Raw genomic sequence first — 17,690 nt, 5'->3', positions numbered from 1 at the left:
AGGACGGGGGGCTCCCAGTGGATCCGTGTCCCTGGGGCACAGTCCCTACCATCTCCTGGTGGTAACTATGCCTCGCTGCCAGCAGCACAGACCTCCCCAAGTCAGCACCCCCAAATAGTCCCCTTCCCAGCCTCCTCTTTGTGAAAAACGAGGACAAATAGCCACAAACAGAATTTTTTGTTTTTGTTTGTTTGTTTTGTTTTTTGGCGGTACGCGGGCCTCTCCCTGTCGTGGCCTCGCCCGTTGCGGAGCACAGGCTCCGGACGCGCAGGCTCAGTGGCCATGGCTCACGGGTCCAGCCGCTCCGCGGCACGTGGGATCCTCCCGGACCGGGGCACGAACCTGTGTCCCCTGCATCGGCAGGCGGACTCCCAACCACTGCACCACCAGGGAAGCCCCAGAAGCAGAATTTGTGTGTGTGTGTGTATATGAAACCAAATGCACACATCTGAGCCTTTTGAAACCTGTTAAATTAGCCTTGAGAAAGTTTGTGAACTCATACTCACCAACCTCAGAAAGTCGATTTTAACCTCTGACTTACTGTTAAAATTCTGCTTATTTTCAGTTTTGGATAACAAACGCTGCTAAACTCCTTTCGGATGTAGACTGGTCCTTGGAAACGACGCACCTTGTCCTTCGCCCATTTTTCCGGCATGTTCTAGGGTCTGAATACTGTGTTTTATTTTTTTCTTCCTTGACTTTTAATGGATTGACCTCGTGGGATGTACTCTCTCTCTCAAAACTCTCTCCTTCTGTCTTTAGAATTCCGGCGAAATAAAGATTTGTTGACCAGTGCTGTCTGGGGGCGGGCAGGCTTACGCTGCAGTGACAGGTCTCCGCGTGGTCCCCCAGACTGCTTTGATTGTTGAGTGAAATGTTTCAGCCAAAGCCTGTACGACCGTCCAACCGAGAGGAAGGTGCTGGTGAGTCTTTGCTCTCAGGAGCGACCCCAGGAGATTCCGAGTTAGCTCTGGGTTTGACATGAGGCTTCACTGCCCTCTCCAGGAGCTGGGGTGGGCGGGCTTGTCTATGTTTGGGTCTCAGAAAAGAGCCAGGACCCCACACGACGAGCTGGAGCTGCAGACAGGAACCCATAGCTCCTCATCAGCCAAGCTCTGGTGACTATCTTTTAACTGGGGGGACACTACCCTATAGCTGGGGGGACACTTCCTATAGCTGGGGGACACTACCTTATAAATGGGGGACGCTACCCTATAGCTGGATGACCAGCGGCCAGGGTCCTGGGGTCCCTGAGTGCACGAGGCTCTTGCAGGACAATGCTCAGGACCCTGCCACTGACCCCACGACTGGCCGTCCTGAGTGTCCACGCTCCCTCCATCTCCCTTCCCTGGAGCAGAAGCCCTCCACCCCACTCCCAGCACACGTGGTGCAGGAGCCGCGGCCTCAGGAGGGTGCGTGTGGCTGGGGAGGGGGGCGGCAGACAGGAGGATGTCTCCTCCCCAGGGTGTCAGCAAGGTGCACGTCCCCCCGGGGGACACCCATGGGGTGCCGACACCTGCACCGAGGGGCCTGGCCATCACCCTCGATGACAGCCATCCCAGAAGGTGACAGCACTGTCACCCCTAGGCTGCAGAACCCACGGCCACGTCCTCTTGAGCTCATCCGTGTCACCACCCACGAGGGCCAAACGCTGGGATGAGACCCACAGGGTCAGGGAGGGCTGCCCGCACGGGATGCACCCATCTACTCGCCGGCCGTCCTCAAAACTGTCCTCAAGTTAGGGAAATACTCATCGGCATACCTGGGCCACGTCGGCTCGAAGAATAGCTCTTACTGCTGCTCTGTTTTCTTTCCAGATTCTCCCGAAGGTGAACGACTGAATTCTCCTTGAAGCGTAAACTTTTCCTTTGTTTTAGGAGAAACACCTTCACGGGGCTCTTAGTACGTACGTACATGCGGGCTGCTGTAACAAAATATTGATGCCACAGACCTGGTGACACACAAGCAAAAGGGCACTGCTCACAGCTCTGGAGGCTGGAAGTCAAGACCAGGTGCGGGCAGGGCCGGGAGAGGGGCCTCTTCCACGTTGGGTCAGAGACTTCTTGCTGGGTCCTCACGTGGCACAGGGGCCAGGGGCTGCCTGGGGCCTCTATTATAAGGACAGTGATCCCATTCATGGGGCTCCACCCTCAGGCCCCCATGACCTCCCAGAGGCCACACCCCCTGACACCATCACATGGGGGGTTTAGAATTTCCCATATGAATTTTGGGGGGATGCAAACATTCAGACCGTAGCACCGGGATTTGGGTCCACAAGGTCAAGACTCTCTTCTGGAAGGACCCCGGACGGCAAGCAGGATGTGGCTTTGAATCGTGGTTAAAAGGTTGTCTTTATGTCGAGTGACTTTACGTCACAGAAAAGTGGCCCTCGGTGGGGTGAGGGAGAGGGGGTTATTCAGTCCCCGAGCCTGCGGGAGAGTTTCTGGATTCCGGGGGTGGGAGATACAAAGATGGCGGCAGCCTTCGGGGAGAGAGGGCGTGTGCCCTTGTTCCCTTCCCTCGGCCCAAGCCTGGCGTCTTATTAATACGTCCCTGGGTGCTGCTGTCACCGTGGGAAGTTGAGGAAAGGTCTGTGCACGTGCTTTAGCATTGCCAGGAAACGTGGACTTAGATCCAAGGAGCCATCGTCCAGAGCCCGGGCCCGGCCAGGGCCCGAGGGTGTGTGCAGTGGCCGTTCTTGTTTGGAGAACTCATCGTCTGTTTTTCCTAATTCTGGTAACACCCCGTGGTCCTCTTTGGAGGACCTCGGGGCAGTAGCTAACTGGTTCAGAAATGGGCATATGACCCAACTGAGTTAATCCAGGGCCTGTACTGAAGAAACGGGGAAGGCACATGTGCTAATCTCCTGCTGGATCTGAACTTGGGAGCTGGCAAGACAGCAGTCACGAGAGGAAGCCAGCGCACAGAGACAGGGTCCAGGGAAGAGAGAAACAAGTTCCAACCACATGGCACAAACCCTGGGTCCAGCCAGGCCTGAAGCCATCACTCCCCCGGACCGCTCAGCACGTCCATCAATAAATCCCTTTCCTTGTTCACCAGGTTCTTTTCTTGGGTAAGGCTTTTGGTAACACACACGTAGAAAGTCCAAGCTGATGCAGTTTGTAAATATTCCTGGGGATTCTTAGGAATTCCTGGTGTTCCAGCAGAATGGGGGCTGAGCTGTCTTGCTCGGGCCCAAGGCTGGACCTTCCGCAAGGCCCGCAACCAGAGCCCAGCTCTCTCCTCCCGCCCACACTGGCATCGTCCCACTTAACCCGGGTGCTGACCCAGGATGGTGAGACCGAAATGGGAGGAGAAGGCTGGCAAGGATGGCAGGCAGCCGGCCCCCCAGGGGGGTCTTTCCTTAGGGCAGCACGTGGGGGGGGGGCAGGGATGGTGACCACGCAGACTGCCCCGAGAGCATGTGAAGCCTTCCCTGGTGGCAAAGGATGGAGGCAAATCTACATCCCTGCAGGTTTAGTCCTCGGAATGACAATGACGGTGACCAGGAAAGAGAAATCCGGGAAATGGGCCAGTTTATAGTGAGAAGAATCGTACACAAGGACAGAGGCAGAAGAGGAGAAAGGGCTGCTTTGCAAAACTACGGAGATCGCAAGGGTGGGGGACGGGTGGGGACGGTCGTTCTAGAACCACCCTCCACCCCCCAGGACCTCCTCCATCCCCACCTGGAAAATCCTCCTTCAGCTCAGGTGACACTCAGAGGAGACGCTGCACAAGGGCCAGAGGGGCTGGGGAAAGCGCTCGCTTCAAGAAGAGGGTTTATATATAGTAGTCTGTGTATGTCCATCCCAGTACCTGCTGTACAGCACGGGGAACGCTACTGAGACCCCGTAATGCCCTCTATGGGAAAAGAATCTAAAAGAGAGCGGATATATGTATGCGTATGGCTGATTCACTTTGCCGTACAGCAGAAACTAACAGAACATTGTAAATCGACTATACGCCAATAAAAATTAATTTAAAAAAAAAAAGAAGAAGAAGAGGGTTTAAAATCGCATCCTCTTGTATTTCAGCCTTTTTTTTTAAAGAAACTAGACCGAAAAGATCCCTCTCCTTGAAATATGTCAGACGGGGCTTGTCGACACGCCAGCCACTCCTGCACAGTCACCAGCAAGGCAGACATAGCACAAGCACCCTCGCGGGAGGGGAGCCCTCTGCGCAGGACCCGGGCTCAGTCCACGCCGTCCAGGTCCTGGTGCTGTCTTCTCTCCAGCTGGAGAACCTAGAAGAGAAGATGCAGTGTCACCACGAGGACCTGAACGGCTAGGCCGTCACAGTGCACCGATTCAGCCGAAAGAGGGTCGCGGTCACGGGACTGAAAAAGCAGGTCCTCCGACAGCATCTTCAGTGATGAGACGTGGGTGGATCCAGAGTCCGGAAGGATGTGCCTTGGCCCCGGGCACGGGGGTCACTGCTGGGCTAGAAGATTCCAGGTGGGTTCCATCTTTACCCACATGTGTTCTTCTCCATTTGAGGGTCTTTGCACACCCTCTGAACCCCAGGCCTGATGTGAGGGAACCCACTCCTGAGTGCGTACTGGTGGAAGCGAGGCCCCACGGCTGACTAATACTTGGCGGGGGGAGAAGGCTGGGCTGTGCACTACGGGGTGTTTTAGCGGCATCCCTGGACTCCGCCCACTAGATGCAGCAGCACAGACCCCTCCCCAGGTATGATAACCAAAAATGTCTCCAGACGTTGCCTGACGACCCCTGGATGAGGGCCACGGCCACGGACGTGCAGCGTTGCTTGCGTCCCATCTCAGTTTGCACATCATCTCCTCATGGTTGCTCCCCACTCCCCACCGGCTAGCTCGGGCCGCTGCGCTAGTTCGTCACTAAAGGGATACTGCCTATAAGCTTAAATTATACAAAATGGCCCACCTCTGGCCCAACCCTGCCTCCCAGGTCATGAACATGAAGCTAAAATACCTTTGTTTAGCTCACGGGGAAACATCCTGACCAGGCCCACCTATGAATGGCTGCAGGGAGGAAGAAAAAAAACACAACCCCTCTGGGGCCAGGAAATGTTTGACTCTAGTCCCTCCCCTGTTAGTATAAAAGAAGCCTGAATTCTCAGGCAAGATGGCTCTATTATTGGGTAATCAGGGGAGAAAAGGAGAAACAGACGGTTTAGAAGATGTGAAGCCAGTTGGATACCCTAGGGGTCTAGAAATGACAGCGACTGGCGCCACACCGACACAGTGTTGTAGCCCCTAATTCTAGCCTCCTCAGCACAGCCAGAAACAGTTCCTGCTCTGATTGACTTGCAACGTACTGGATCCTCTGCGGAAAGACGGACGCTAAAAATGCCACCGTGTATATTAAAGAGCTTCTCGGTCCTCAATGGAAATGAGCTGATATTCCCTCAACAGACCTTTACCAGGGAGAAAAACCATCTCTGCCTGATTTACCTGAGTTTCTATGCAGCGGAACTGCCAAGGCCAGCGGGTGTTGTAGAGAAACGGCCGCAGGTCAAACCTGTTGTCGTCTGGGCTGTAGCTCTCGGCGTGATAGGCGGGGGTCAGTGTGGTCATTTTGTGTCTGTTCGTGGAATACTTCGAGAAGAACCGCTTCACTTTGTCGGCCACCTGGGAGGCGAGGGATGCACAGGGCCTGATGCTGGCAAAGCCGGAAAGACCCCAGGCTGGTGTTCCCGGCAGCACTGCCCTGGGCTGTGCGAGCTAACAGCACCCACCCCCTGCAACACGGCTGCGTCTGGACCCCCCGAAGGCAGGAGCGGACCGGTGCCACTGCTCGGGCTGGGGCAGCGGATGAGCTTTGAAGACACGGGCTCCTGACTCCAGCACCCCGGAAGCTGCATCAGGAGACCCGGTCAGGGGTCCCGGGAAGATGTATCTCACGAGGCTTCCAGGAGGTTCTGCGGGGACCACTCTGTCTGTGGGCTTCGGCCCTAGTCAGCCTGACAACTCGTAGAAGAGCAGCGATATTCCAACCTCAGAGTTTGCCCTCTGCCCCCCAACAAGGAGGAGCTTGCTTGTTACGATGGGGTCCAGCCCCACGCAGACAAACTTAGCCAGCGCAGAAGGAAAGCCTGGGCTGCTGGGAGCCTAACACTGGACCGCAGCTCCTTAGAGAGAGAGAGCGTTCTCATTTTAAGGTCACACCGTGACCACCTGCCAACTTCCTGAGGACACTGCGCTGGGCTTACCTGTCTGGGGGTGCAGACGTCCTTCCACACATAGAGGAGTCTGCAGAACATGCTGTAGGGCCCCATCTTGGCGATCTTCCGGAGCCTCCCGTAGACCGACAGCTCCGCGTAGGTCACTCCCATGTCTTCCTGGGGACAAAAGAGATGCGTCTCATGAGTGACAGCAAGTCAGCGCTGGGGGACAGGTGAAAACTTCTGCTGGAGATGGAACCGAGCCCCCCCCCCCCCCCGACTCGCCTCATCACCTCCCTCCCGGCTCCAACCTCGAGAGACCTGAATTGAACACTGAAGGCCAGCCATGGATGACGCTGAGCCCTGGGCTCCCAGGCCGCGACCCAGCGATGGAGCATGGCTTGTTGGGGTAGAAAGGAGGCCATGAAGGAACCCAGCAGCAGGGAGGTGGGGGAAGAAGCACAGTGAAAAAGCCACCGCTGTTACCTCGTCAGTCTGGGACACCCGTCTGTGGGCCAAGGGCTCCAGCTCGGCAGTGGCCGGCGCTACCAGGATGCTGCGGCCAAGACACACAGAGGTCAGTCACAACACCTGCATATTAACTCAACAGATACCATGAAAGCACCAGGCAGTGCTCAGCCCGAAGACGGAGGGATACACAGACTTCCCAGCCTTACGACGGCGGGGGAAGGGTGGTGAGGGGAAGAGGGAAGCAGCGGCTGCCTGATCTGGCCAGAGCCAGGGCAGGGCAGCACCGACAGGAAGGAGGGGGGTGCCTGGTCTTGGGACCCCAAGCGCGCCTGAAGGGCAGGACTGTTTCCATCAAGAGATGGGAGCTACGGAAGGTGGCTGAGTGGGGTGAGGGTGGCCCGGGGCTGTGCTGAGACGCATACCCGGTGACTCAGGGGCCCCAGCTGAGGCCTCGTGGGCGCACACGCACCTCTGCAGGGCGGGAAGCTGGAAGCGCTCCATGCAGAGCTGGACGAAGGCTCTCAGGTCCGTCTTGCTGATCCCGCCTATGGGGTTGATGTCTGCGCTGGAGCAGTCGTACTTGGTCAGGTAGCCGAGGAGGCTGCAGCGGGAGAAAAACGCGCGGTTTCCATGCAGCAGACCCGAGGGCCTGCAGATTCCACGAACCTGGGGCCCTGGCCATCCAGTCCCTGGGCATCCGAAGACTCGCTTCTTCCAGGGCCCTGGGGCCAGAGCTTGGCAGATTCAAGGGTCTTGGAGAAGCCTGATGTGCTGGGGCAGATTGGGGAAGGGGCAGAGGCTACAGACAGCCAAGGAGGAGCATCCAGCAAGCCGGACGAGACGTCTGGGCCAGGAAGCAGCTTGGGGACTGACCAGCAGCCACCTGGAAGCGGCCCGTCTGGGAGGGGAGAGCTGGGGCCAGCAGAGTGCGGATCTGAGGGATGGAGGTCCTCGGGAGGGAGGGGCAGGACCTCAGGCATGGACGCTGAGCCCACAGAAGCAGGGCCACCTCCCCACTGCCAGACACCTCCTGCGGTGGGCAGAGTGGCCCCCAAATGCCCACATCCTAATACCCAGAACCCGTATACATACACATACAAGGTGAAAGCAACTCCACAGATGATGTGAGGTTGAGGACCCTGAGATGGGTGATTACCCTGGATTATGGGGTGGGCCCTAAATGCAAGCACAAGGGTCCTTAAATGTGGAAGAGAGAACTGGCGGGCAGGGGGCGTCAGTTAGTGGGAGCTGTGGCCACAGGAAAGGCGCACAGATTCTGCACCACGGGCTCTGCAGACAGACGAAGGGGCCACACGCGAAAGGATGCAGGCGCCCCCAGCAGCTGGAAAGGGCGAGTAACAGCTTCTCTCCCGGAGCCTCCAGAAGGAACTGGCCCTGTGCCACCTTGACTCTGGGCCAGTGAGATCCGTGTTGAACCCCTATCCTACCGAACCCAGAAGGAGCCGGCCCTGTGCCACCTTGACTCTGGCCCAGTGAGATCCGTGTTGAACCCCTATCCTACCGAACCCAGAAGGAACCGGCCCTGTGCCTCTCCCGGAGCCTCCAGAAGGAACTGGCCCTGTGCCACCTTGACTCTGGCCCAGTGAGATCCATGTTGAATCCCTATCCTACCGAACCCAGAAGGAACCGGCCCTGTGCCACCTTGATTCTGGGTCAGTGAGATCCGTGTTGAACCCCTATCCTACCGAAATGTAAGATAATTCATTGGCGCCTTGGAGCCACTGACTTTGTGCCCACTTGTCACCTCAACCCCACGACACTCACCCCTTCGATGAGTCCGTCCCTCTCCACCCCGCCACCACTGCTACTATATTCTCGCTGGACCACTGGATGACCGCAGCTCTCCACCCGCATCCCAAGCTCCCCCCACACAAGGCCATTGCTGACCTGTGCTGTGGGTACTGTTTGGCCTTTGTCCCACCTGCACTCACACGGCTGACCTCTCCCCACTTTCAAGAGAAAGACCAAACACTCAGCCCTCCAGGCTCCCACAAGCGTGCAGAGCCGGGGTGTAAGACCCCCTGGGTCCCAGACAGGGGGGATTAAAACCTGCACCACCCTAAGCGGGGCTCCTTCAAGCAACCCCGAGGTGGGTGTAACATCACTCCCTGTCCCGTTAAACGGATGGCTGACGGAAGGAACAGGGTCCGGTCCGTGGGCAAGGGCCAGGGTTTACAGGCCAGAAGAGATCATCGCTTTCACCTGACCCCTGTGCCTCTTCCCCGCCTTGGCTGCTCTCAAAGGTGCGTCAGGAGCTAAGGGAGACACAGAGCCGGCCGGAGCGGCCGTGGCTCAACAAGGGGACTCACGCAGGGCCCGCCTTGGCTGCTCTCAAAGGTGCGTCAGGAGCTAAGGGAGACACAGACCCGGCCGGAGCGGCCGTGGGTCAACAAGGGGACTCACGCAGGGCCCGCCTTGGCTGCTCTCAAAGGTGCGTCAGGAGCTAAGGGAGACACAGACCCGGCCGGGCACACACACCTCTCATCCACGTTGGTAGATCCGAGCACGAGAAGTCTGCCTGGGGCGCCGCGGGACCAGAGGCTCAGCTGAGCGAAGAGGTAGGCGATGACCATCCTCACCCGCGCCTGGACCACAGGAGGGGAACGTCATCCGCGTGGGGCGGGGGTGGGGGACGTGCATGCTAACGCCGCCTCCCTGCCGCTCGGGGCGGGGGCTCTCCCAGCAACCTCAGGAGAACAGGAAAGTTTAAGTGATGCAGGAGCTTCCAGCATCCAGAGGGGCCGGGAGCCCGTGGTCCCCTCACCCACACCGTGGGCTCCTGCGCTCAGCCACAGAGATGGAAGGACCAAAGCCCGAGGCCGCGGGGGGACAGGGCTGCAAAGCCAGCGGGGGAGACCGTGGTCCCTCCTGTCACTCCCTGCACTGCTCGGCAAGATCACCCGCACCCGCAGAAAGGGGACAGAGAGACATGACAGACCCAGGCAGCCGTAGCCCAGGCCCCCTCTTTCCCTCCACAGACCACGCAGGGTCCAGCTCCCCTGCAGCCGCCCGGAAGGCGGGGCTGCGTCTGAGCCGCCCCCCAAAGACGCAGAAAATGCACGTACTTGCACACACGCCACGTTCACAAACCCTCACGCCGATGCGCACGCTCTCACGCACACCCACGCACACCCACGCACACCCACGCACACCCAGGGTCTCTAAGGCAGGCTGCTGACCCCAGTGCCGGCTGTCCCCCGGGTTCCCTGCGGCCCCCGAGTGGGGACAACGGCCCCATCTGGGAGGCACACCTGTACGTTCTGCAGGGCCAGGCTCTCCCGGCTGCTTCCTCCGTAAGCTGCAAACGCAGGGCTTTTACCCGTCACCAGGCTGAAGATGCCCAGGACAGCCTTCACGGCTGGGTCGATGTTGAGACCGATGTGGTGGCTGGGGAGAGAAAGGGAAGGTGTGCAGACGGCAAAACAAAAACACAGAACACAGAATTTACCATTTTCATTTCACCATTCAGCAGCATCGAGGACACTGACGACGCCACCTCCAGTTCCAGAACTTTCCATCAGCCCAGAAGGAAACCCTGTGCCCACGAGCGGTCTCTTCCCACCTCCTCCTCTTCCAGTCCCCGAGGACGACTGACCCACTGTCTGTCTCTGTGGACCTGCGCATTCTGGACATTTCAAAGAAATGGAATCACGCAAGATCTGTGCTTTCGTGACTGCCTTCTCTCACTCAGGATGGTGCTCTCCAGGTTGATCCACATCGTAGCCCGTGTCAGCGCTTCACTCCTTTCTAAGGCTGAATACCACCCCCTTTTCGTTACCTACTCAGCTGTCGATGGACATTTGAGCTGTTCTGCCTGTTGTGAGTACGCTGTCACGGACCCAAACGTGTAAATGTTCGTTCACTTCCCTGCTTTCACTTCCTTTGGGCATCTCCCTGGGAGCGGAAGTGCTGCGCGGGGACAGCTTTTAGCTGAGCTCCGCGTACAGAATGGGCAGCCTCTTGTTTTTCCCTTGGAGGCAGAATAAATGGGACATTCTGAACGGAGCCGAGTCTCCCCGTGTGGAAAGGTGCGAGGCCGCCAGGTGGAAGCGGGCAGAGGGTGGCTCACGCTCCCGGGAGGGGCGAGGGCCTGCCTGTGCTCCCAGCTGGAGGGGGGTGAGGAGGGAACCCGCTCGCCTCTGGGGTGGGTGCTCACTGACCCACAAACGTGGCCTTGGGGGGGGCTGCCCGCCGTCACCGCCTCCTGGCCGTGTCCGACGCCACTGCCAGCTACCTTCCGATCTGCTGGGCGAGATCTCTGGCTCTGTTGCATGTCTCCCGGGAGGAGTTCTCACTGGCCATGTAGCAGGTGGTCAGGATGCGGCCGCAGAGCTCCCGGGGGTCCTGGGGGGTGTAGCTGGTCTGGTTCACAATGGTCCGGACGTCGGCCAGCACTTCCTGACCTGAAAACCACCAGACAGAAGCGCACGTGCCGTGTGCCAGGTGCCTGCACCATTTAATCCCTTCTCCGCCGCCCGCCAACCTCGCCAGATCAGCCCTGCGATGCCCGCTTCTCGGCCGCGGACTCTGAGGGAATGGCCGATGTCACCGCACAGAGTGACAGGATGTGAACGTGGGTTTGCCCGACCCCACGGCCCGTTCTTTCCTTGGGGCCACACTGCCGACACACGGCAGCGACAGGCACCTGTGGCTTGATGGACACAGCCACGTGGGCCCTGGAAGGGACTTTAACGGCCTTGCTGTCCCCAGGCCCTGGGACTCGGGCACGACGCTGTGCCCTCTGAATACGACCTCCACCACGATGCCCAGGACCTGGGTTTCCCCTCTGCTCCTCCCACAGGCTGACCCCCTGGAACCTGCTCGGGCCCCAGACGTCACCTACTTCCGTGCTTCACAGCCTCGCAGACCTGGTGGCACATGGAGTAGACGAGACAGGCGGTGGCCCCGCTGTCCACCCCGCCGCTCAGGGGCAGGAAGAACCCCGCCTGGAACGGGCCGACCAGACGGGGGTGTGAGCAGGGCCTCTGGGAAGCAATGCGCCCCCAGATGAGCCAGCTCCCTCTGCAAAAATGAGCGCCCACAAAATACTCTCCCTGGGGGAGGGGAAAAGATGCCCTGCACGTTCCAGGATGGACTTTCTAGGAGGCAAAGGGACCTCCACTGTGGAGGGTCTAAGGCTGGGTCTCCACGGTGAATCACAGACACGCACGATCACGAAACCGGCAGGAGGCAGGGAGTCTCGTAACTCAGTGTCATCAGACAGGACCCCAAAGACGGAGCCAGAGCTCAGCTGGACCTCTGGGCTCTGCCCGGTGTAGCCGAGGCTCCCGACGGAAGCAGAGCCATGAAATGCTTGCATTAAAAAGAAAGTCCAGAGGTCGGCGGGAAGATGGCGGAAGAGTAAGACGTGGAGATCGCCTTCCTCCTCTCGGATACACCAGAAATACATCTACACGTGGAACAACTCCTACAGAACACCTACTGAAGGCTGGCAGAAGACCTCAGAGCTCCCAAAAGTCAAGAAACTCCCCACGTACCTGGGTAGGGCAAAAGAAAAAAGAAAAAACAGAGACAAAAGAATAAGGACGGCACCTGCACCAGTGGGAGGGAGCTGTGAAGGAGGAAAAGTTTCCACACACTAGGAAGCCCCTCCGCGGGCGGAGACTGCGGGAGGCAGAGGGGGGAGTTTCGGGACCGCGGAGTGGTGCACAGCGACGGGTGTGGAGGGCAAAGCGGGGAGATTCCTGCACAGACGATCAGGCCGACCAGCACTCACCAACCCGAGAGGCTTGTCTGCTCACCCGCCGGGGCGGGCGGGGCTGCGAGCTGAGGCTCGGGTTTTGGTTTTGGACGGAGCGCAGGGAGAGGACTGGAGTTGGCGGCTTGAGCATAGCCTGAAGGGGTTGGTGCGCCACGACTAGCCGGGAGGGAGTTCGGGGAAAAGCCTGCACCGGCCGAAGAGGCAAGAGACTTTTTCTTCCCTCTTTGTTTCCTGGTGCGCGAGGAGAGGGGTTTAAGAGCGCTGCTTAAAGGAACTCCAGAGACGGGCGCGAGCCGCGGCTGAAACCGCGGACCCCAGAGACGGGCGGGAGACGCTGGGGCTGCTGCTGCCGCCACCAGGGGGGCTGTGTGCGAGCACAGGTCACTCTCCGCGCCCCTCTTCCGCGGAGCCTGTGCAGGCCGCCACTGCCGGGTTCCCGGGATCCGGGGACAGCTTCCCCGGGAGTACGCACGGCGGGTCTCAGGCTGGTGCAGCGTCACGCCGCCTCTGCCGCAGGCCCGCCCCGCACGCAGTGCCCCTCCTTCCCCCATCCCCCAGCCCCCGGCCTGAGTGAGCCGGAGCTCCCGAATCAGCGGCTCCTTTAACCCCGTCCTGTCTGAGCGAAAAAACAGACGCCCTCCAGCGACCTGCGCGCAGGGGCAGGGCCGGGTACAAAGCTGAGCTCCTGTGAGCTGTGAGAGCAGGGAGGAGAGGGGGAGGTCTCTCCCGGCAGCCGCGGAGGCGGCGGATTGAAGCTCCACAGTCAACTTGATGTGCCCTGCATTGTGGAATACCTGAATAGACAGGGAGTGATCCCAAATTGAAGAGGGGGAATTTAGGAGCGAGATCTGTGATTTTTTTCCCTTTTCCTCTTTTTGTGAATGTGTGCGTGTATGCTTCTGTGTGAGATCTTGTCTGTATACTCTTGCTTCCACCATTTGTCCTAGGGCTCTATCCGTCCATGGTTTTTTTTTTTTTAAAAAAAAAAAAAATTTTTTTTTAATAATTAATTTTAATTGTAATAACTTTATTGAACTTTACCTTCGTTCTTTCTTTCTTTCTTTCCTTCCCTCCTTCCCTCCTTTAGACAGCAAATCACCCCAGGTTGAGGGGGTGGTCTCTGGGAGCAGGATTTATGATTTTTCCCCCTTTGCCTCTCTTTGTGAACGTGTATGTGTATGCTTCTGTGTAAGATTTTCTCTGTATAGCTTTGCTTCCAACAGTTGTCCTAGGGCTCTATCCGTCCATGGTTTTTTTTAAAAAAAAAATTTTTTTTTCTTAATAATTAATTTTAATTGTAATAACTTTATTGTACTTTACCTTCGTTCTTTCTTTCTTTCCTTCCTTCCTTCCCTCCTTTAGACAGCAAATCACCCCAGGTTGAGGAGGTGGTCTCTGGGAGCAGGATTTATGATTTTTCCCCCTTTGCCTCTCTTTGTGAACACGTATGTGTATGCTAAGATTTTCTCTGTATAGCTTTGTTTCCAACATTTGTCCTAGGGTTCTATCTGTTCTTTTTTTTTTTTTTTTTTTCTAAATATTTTTTAGTACAATAACTATATTATACTTTATTTTATTTTTACTGTATCTTCTTTCTTTCTGTCTTTTTTCCTTCTTTCCCTCCTTCCTTCCTCCCTTCCTCCCTCCCTCCCTCCCTCCTTTCTTTCCTTCTTTGCTTCTTTCTTCCTTCCTTCCTTTCCTCCTTTCCTCCTTTCCTTCTTTCTTTCCTCAAACTTCTACTAATTCTCTCTACATTTTCTCCTTCTTTCCCTCCTTCCTTCCTTCCTTCCCCCCTCCCTCCCTTTCTTTCCTTCTTTGCTTCTTTCTTCCTTCCTTTCCTACTTTCCTTCTTTCTTTCCTCATACTTCTACTAATTCTCTCTACATTTTCTCCTTCTTTCCCTCCTACCTTCCTTCCTTCCTCCCTCCCTCCCTCCTTTCTTTCCTTCTTTGCTTCTTTCTTCCTTCCTTCCTTTCCTCCTTTCCTTCTTTCTTTCCTCATACTTCTAATAATTCTCTCTACTTTTCCTCCCTTTTATTCTGAGCCGTGTGGATGAAAGGCTCTTGGTGCTCCAGCCCAGGAGGCAGGGCTCTGCCTCTGAGGTAGGAGAGCCAACTTCAGGACACTGATCAACAAGAGACCTCCCAGCTCCACATAATATTAAACGGTGGAAATCTCCCAGAGACCTCCATCTTAACACCAGCACCCAGCTTCACTCAACGACCAGCAAGCCACAGTGCTGGACAACCTATGCCAAACAACTAGCAAAACAGGAACACAACCCCACCCATTAGCAGAGAGGCTGCCGAAAATCATAACAAGGCCACAGACACCCCAAAACACACCACCAGACGTGAACCTGCCCACTAGAGAGACAAGATCCAGCCTCATCCAGCACAACACAGGCACTAGTCCCCTCCACCAGGAAGCCTACACAACCCGCTGAAACAACCTTAGCCACTGGAGACAGACATCAAAAACAACGGGAACTACGAACGTGCAGCCTGCAAAAAGGAGACCCCAAACACAGTAAGATAAGCAAAATGAGAAGACAGAAAAACACACAGCAGATGAAGGAGCAAGATAAAAACCCACCGGACCTAACAAATGAAGAGGAAATAGGCAATCTACCTGAAAAAGAATTCAGAATAATGATAGTAAGGATGATCCGAAATCTTGGAAGTAGAATGGACAAAATGCAAGAAACAGTTCACAAGGACCTACAAGAACTAAAGATGAAACAAGCAACGATGAACAACGCAATAAATGAAATTAAAAGTACTCTAGATAGGATCAATAGCAGAATAACTGAGGCAGAAGAACGGATAAGTGACCTGGAAGATAAAGTAGTGGAAATAACTACTGCAGAGCAGAATAAAGAAAAAGGAATGAAAAGAACTGAGGACAGTCTCAGAGAGCTCTGGGACAACATTAAACGCACCAACATTCGAATTATAGGGGTTCCAGAAGAAGAAGAAAAAAAGAAAGGGACTGAGAAAATATTTGAAGAGATTATAGTTGAAAACTTCCCTAATATGGGAAAGGAAATAGTTAATCAAGTCCAGGAAGCACAGAGAGTCCCATACAGGATAAATACAAGGAGAAATACGCCAAGACACATATTAATCAAACTATCAAAAATTAAATACAAAGAAAGCATATTAAAAGCAGCAAGGGAAAAACAACAAATAACACACAAGGGAATCCCCATAAGGTTAACAGCTGATCTCTCAGCAGAAACCCTACAAGCCAGAAGGGAGTGGCAGGACATACTGAAAGTGATGAAGGAGAAAAACCTGCAACCAAGACTACTCTACCCAGCAAGGATCTCATTCAGATTTGATGGAGAAATTAAAACCTTTACAGACAAGCAAAAGCTGAGAGAGTTCAGCACCACCAAACCAGCTTTACAACAAATGCTAAAGGAACTTCTCTAGGCAGGAAACACAAGAGAAGGAAAAGACCTATAATAACGAACCCAAAACAGTATAGAAAATGGGAATCGGAACATACATATCGATAATTACCTTAAATGTAAATGGACTAAATGCTCCCACCAAAAGACACAGATTGGCTGAATGGATACAAAAACAAGACCCTTATATATGCTGTCTACAAGAGACCCACCTCAGACCTAGAGACACATACAGACTGAAAGTAAGGGGATGGAAAAAGATATTCCATGCAAATGGAAACCAAAAGAAAGCTGGAGTAGCAATTCTCATATCAGACAAAATAGACTTTAAAATAAGGACTATTAAAAGGGATAAAGAAGGACACTACATAATGATCAAGGGATCGATCCAAGAAGAAGATATAACAATTGTAAATATTTATGCACCCAACATAGGAGCACCTCAATACGTAAGGCAAATACTAACAGCCATAAAAGGGGAAATTGACAGTAACACATTCATAGTAGGGGACTTTAACACCCCACTTTCACCCATGGACAGATCATCCAAAATGAAAATAAATAAGGAAACACAAGCTTTAAACGATACATTAAACAAGATGGACTTAATTGATATTTATAGGACACTCCATCCAAAAACAACAGAATACACATTTTTCTCAAGTGCTCATGGAACATTCTCCAGGATAGATCATATCTTGGGTCACAAATCAAGCCTTGGTAAATTTAAGAAAATTGAAATTGTATCAAGTATCTTTTCTGACCACAACACCATGAGACTAGATATCAATTACAGGAAAAGATCTGTAAAATATACAAACACATGGAGGCTAAACAATACACTACTTAATAATGAAGTGCTCACTGAAGAAATCAAAGAGGAAATAAAAAAATACCTAGAAACAAATGACAATGGAGACACAACGACCCAAAACCTATGGGATGCAGCAAAAGCAGTTCTAAGGGGGAAGTTTATAGCAATACAAGCCCACCTTAAGAAGCAGGAAACATCTCGAATAAACAACCTAACCTTGCACCTCAAGCAATTAGAGAAAGAAGAACAAAAAAGCCCCAAAGCTAGCAGAAGGAAAGAAATCATAAAAATCAGATCAGAAATAAATGAAAAAGAAATGAAGGAAACGATAGCAAAGATCAATAAAACTAAAAGCTGGTTCTTTGAGAAGATAAACAAAATAGATAAACCACTAGCCAGACTCATCAAGAAAAAAAGGGAGAAGACTCAAATCAATAGAATTAGAAATGAGAAAGGAGAAATAACAACTGACACTGCAGAAATAAAAAAAATCATGAGAGATTACTACAAGCAACTCTATGCCAATAAAATGGACAATCTGGAAGAAATGGACAAATTCTTAGAAATGCACAACCTGCCAAGACTGAATCAGGAAGAAATAGAAAATATGAACAGACCAATCACAAGCACTGAAATTGAAACTGTGATTAAAAACCTTCCAACAAACAAAAGCCCAGGACCAGATGGCCTCACAGGTGAATTCTATCAAACGTTTAGAGAAGAGCTAACACCTATCCTTCTCAAACTCTTCCAAAATATAGCAGAGGGAGGAACACTCCCAAATTCCTTCTACGAAGCCACCATCACCTTGATACCAAAACCAGACAAGGATGTCACAAAGAAAGAAAACTACAGGTCAATATCACTGATGAACATAGATGCAAAAATCCTCAACAAAATACTAGCAAACAGAATCCAACAACACATTAAAAGGATCATACACCATGATCAAGTGGGGTTTATTCCAGGAATGCAAGGATTCTTCAATATACGCAAATCTATCAATGTGATAAACCATATTAACAAATTGAAGGAGAAAAACCATATGATCATCTCAATAGATGCAGAGAAAGCTTTCGACAAAATTCAACACCCATTTATGATAA

General features: G+C 53.8%; 1 protein-coding gene across 1 annotated transcript in view; it reads right to left on the bottom strand.

Moving 5' to 3' along the window:
* Positions 1-4,162: 4,162 nt before the first annotated feature.
* Positions 4,163-17,690, bottom strand: part of NADSYN1 (NAD synthetase 1) — a 42,674-nt gene continuing 29,146 nt past the window's right edge. Inside the window, exons 13-21 of the mRNA XM_065881715.1 lie at positions 11,477-11,579; positions 10,868-11,036; positions 9,885-10,020; positions 9,112-9,218; positions 7,082-7,213; positions 6,628-6,697; positions 6,190-6,318; positions 5,432-5,608; positions 4,163-4,243 (exon numbers count right to left, since the gene is read on the bottom strand). Coding sequence (XP_065737787.1) covers positions 4,193-4,243; positions 5,432-5,608; positions 6,190-6,318; positions 6,628-6,697; positions 7,082-7,213; positions 9,112-9,218; positions 9,885-10,020; positions 10,868-11,036; positions 11,477-11,579 — 1,074 coding nt within the window. The 3' untranslated portion in view covers positions 4,163-4,192. The remainder of the gene's footprint in view (positions 4,244-5,431; positions 5,609-6,189; positions 6,319-6,627; positions 6,698-7,081; positions 7,214-9,111; positions 9,219-9,884; positions 10,021-10,867; positions 11,037-11,476; positions 11,580-17,690) is intronic.

The sequence above is a fragment of the Phocoena phocoena genome, chromosome 8, assembly GCF_963924675.1.
Source record: "Phocoena phocoena chromosome 8, mPhoPho1.1, whole genome shotgun sequence".
In the NCBI taxonomy this organism is placed as follows: domain Eukaryota; kingdom Metazoa; phylum Chordata; class Mammalia; order Artiodactyla; family Phocoenidae; genus Phocoena; species Phocoena phocoena.
The sequence above is the reverse complement of the archived record's forward strand: the minus strand, read 5'-3'. Positions and strand labels throughout refer to the sequence as shown.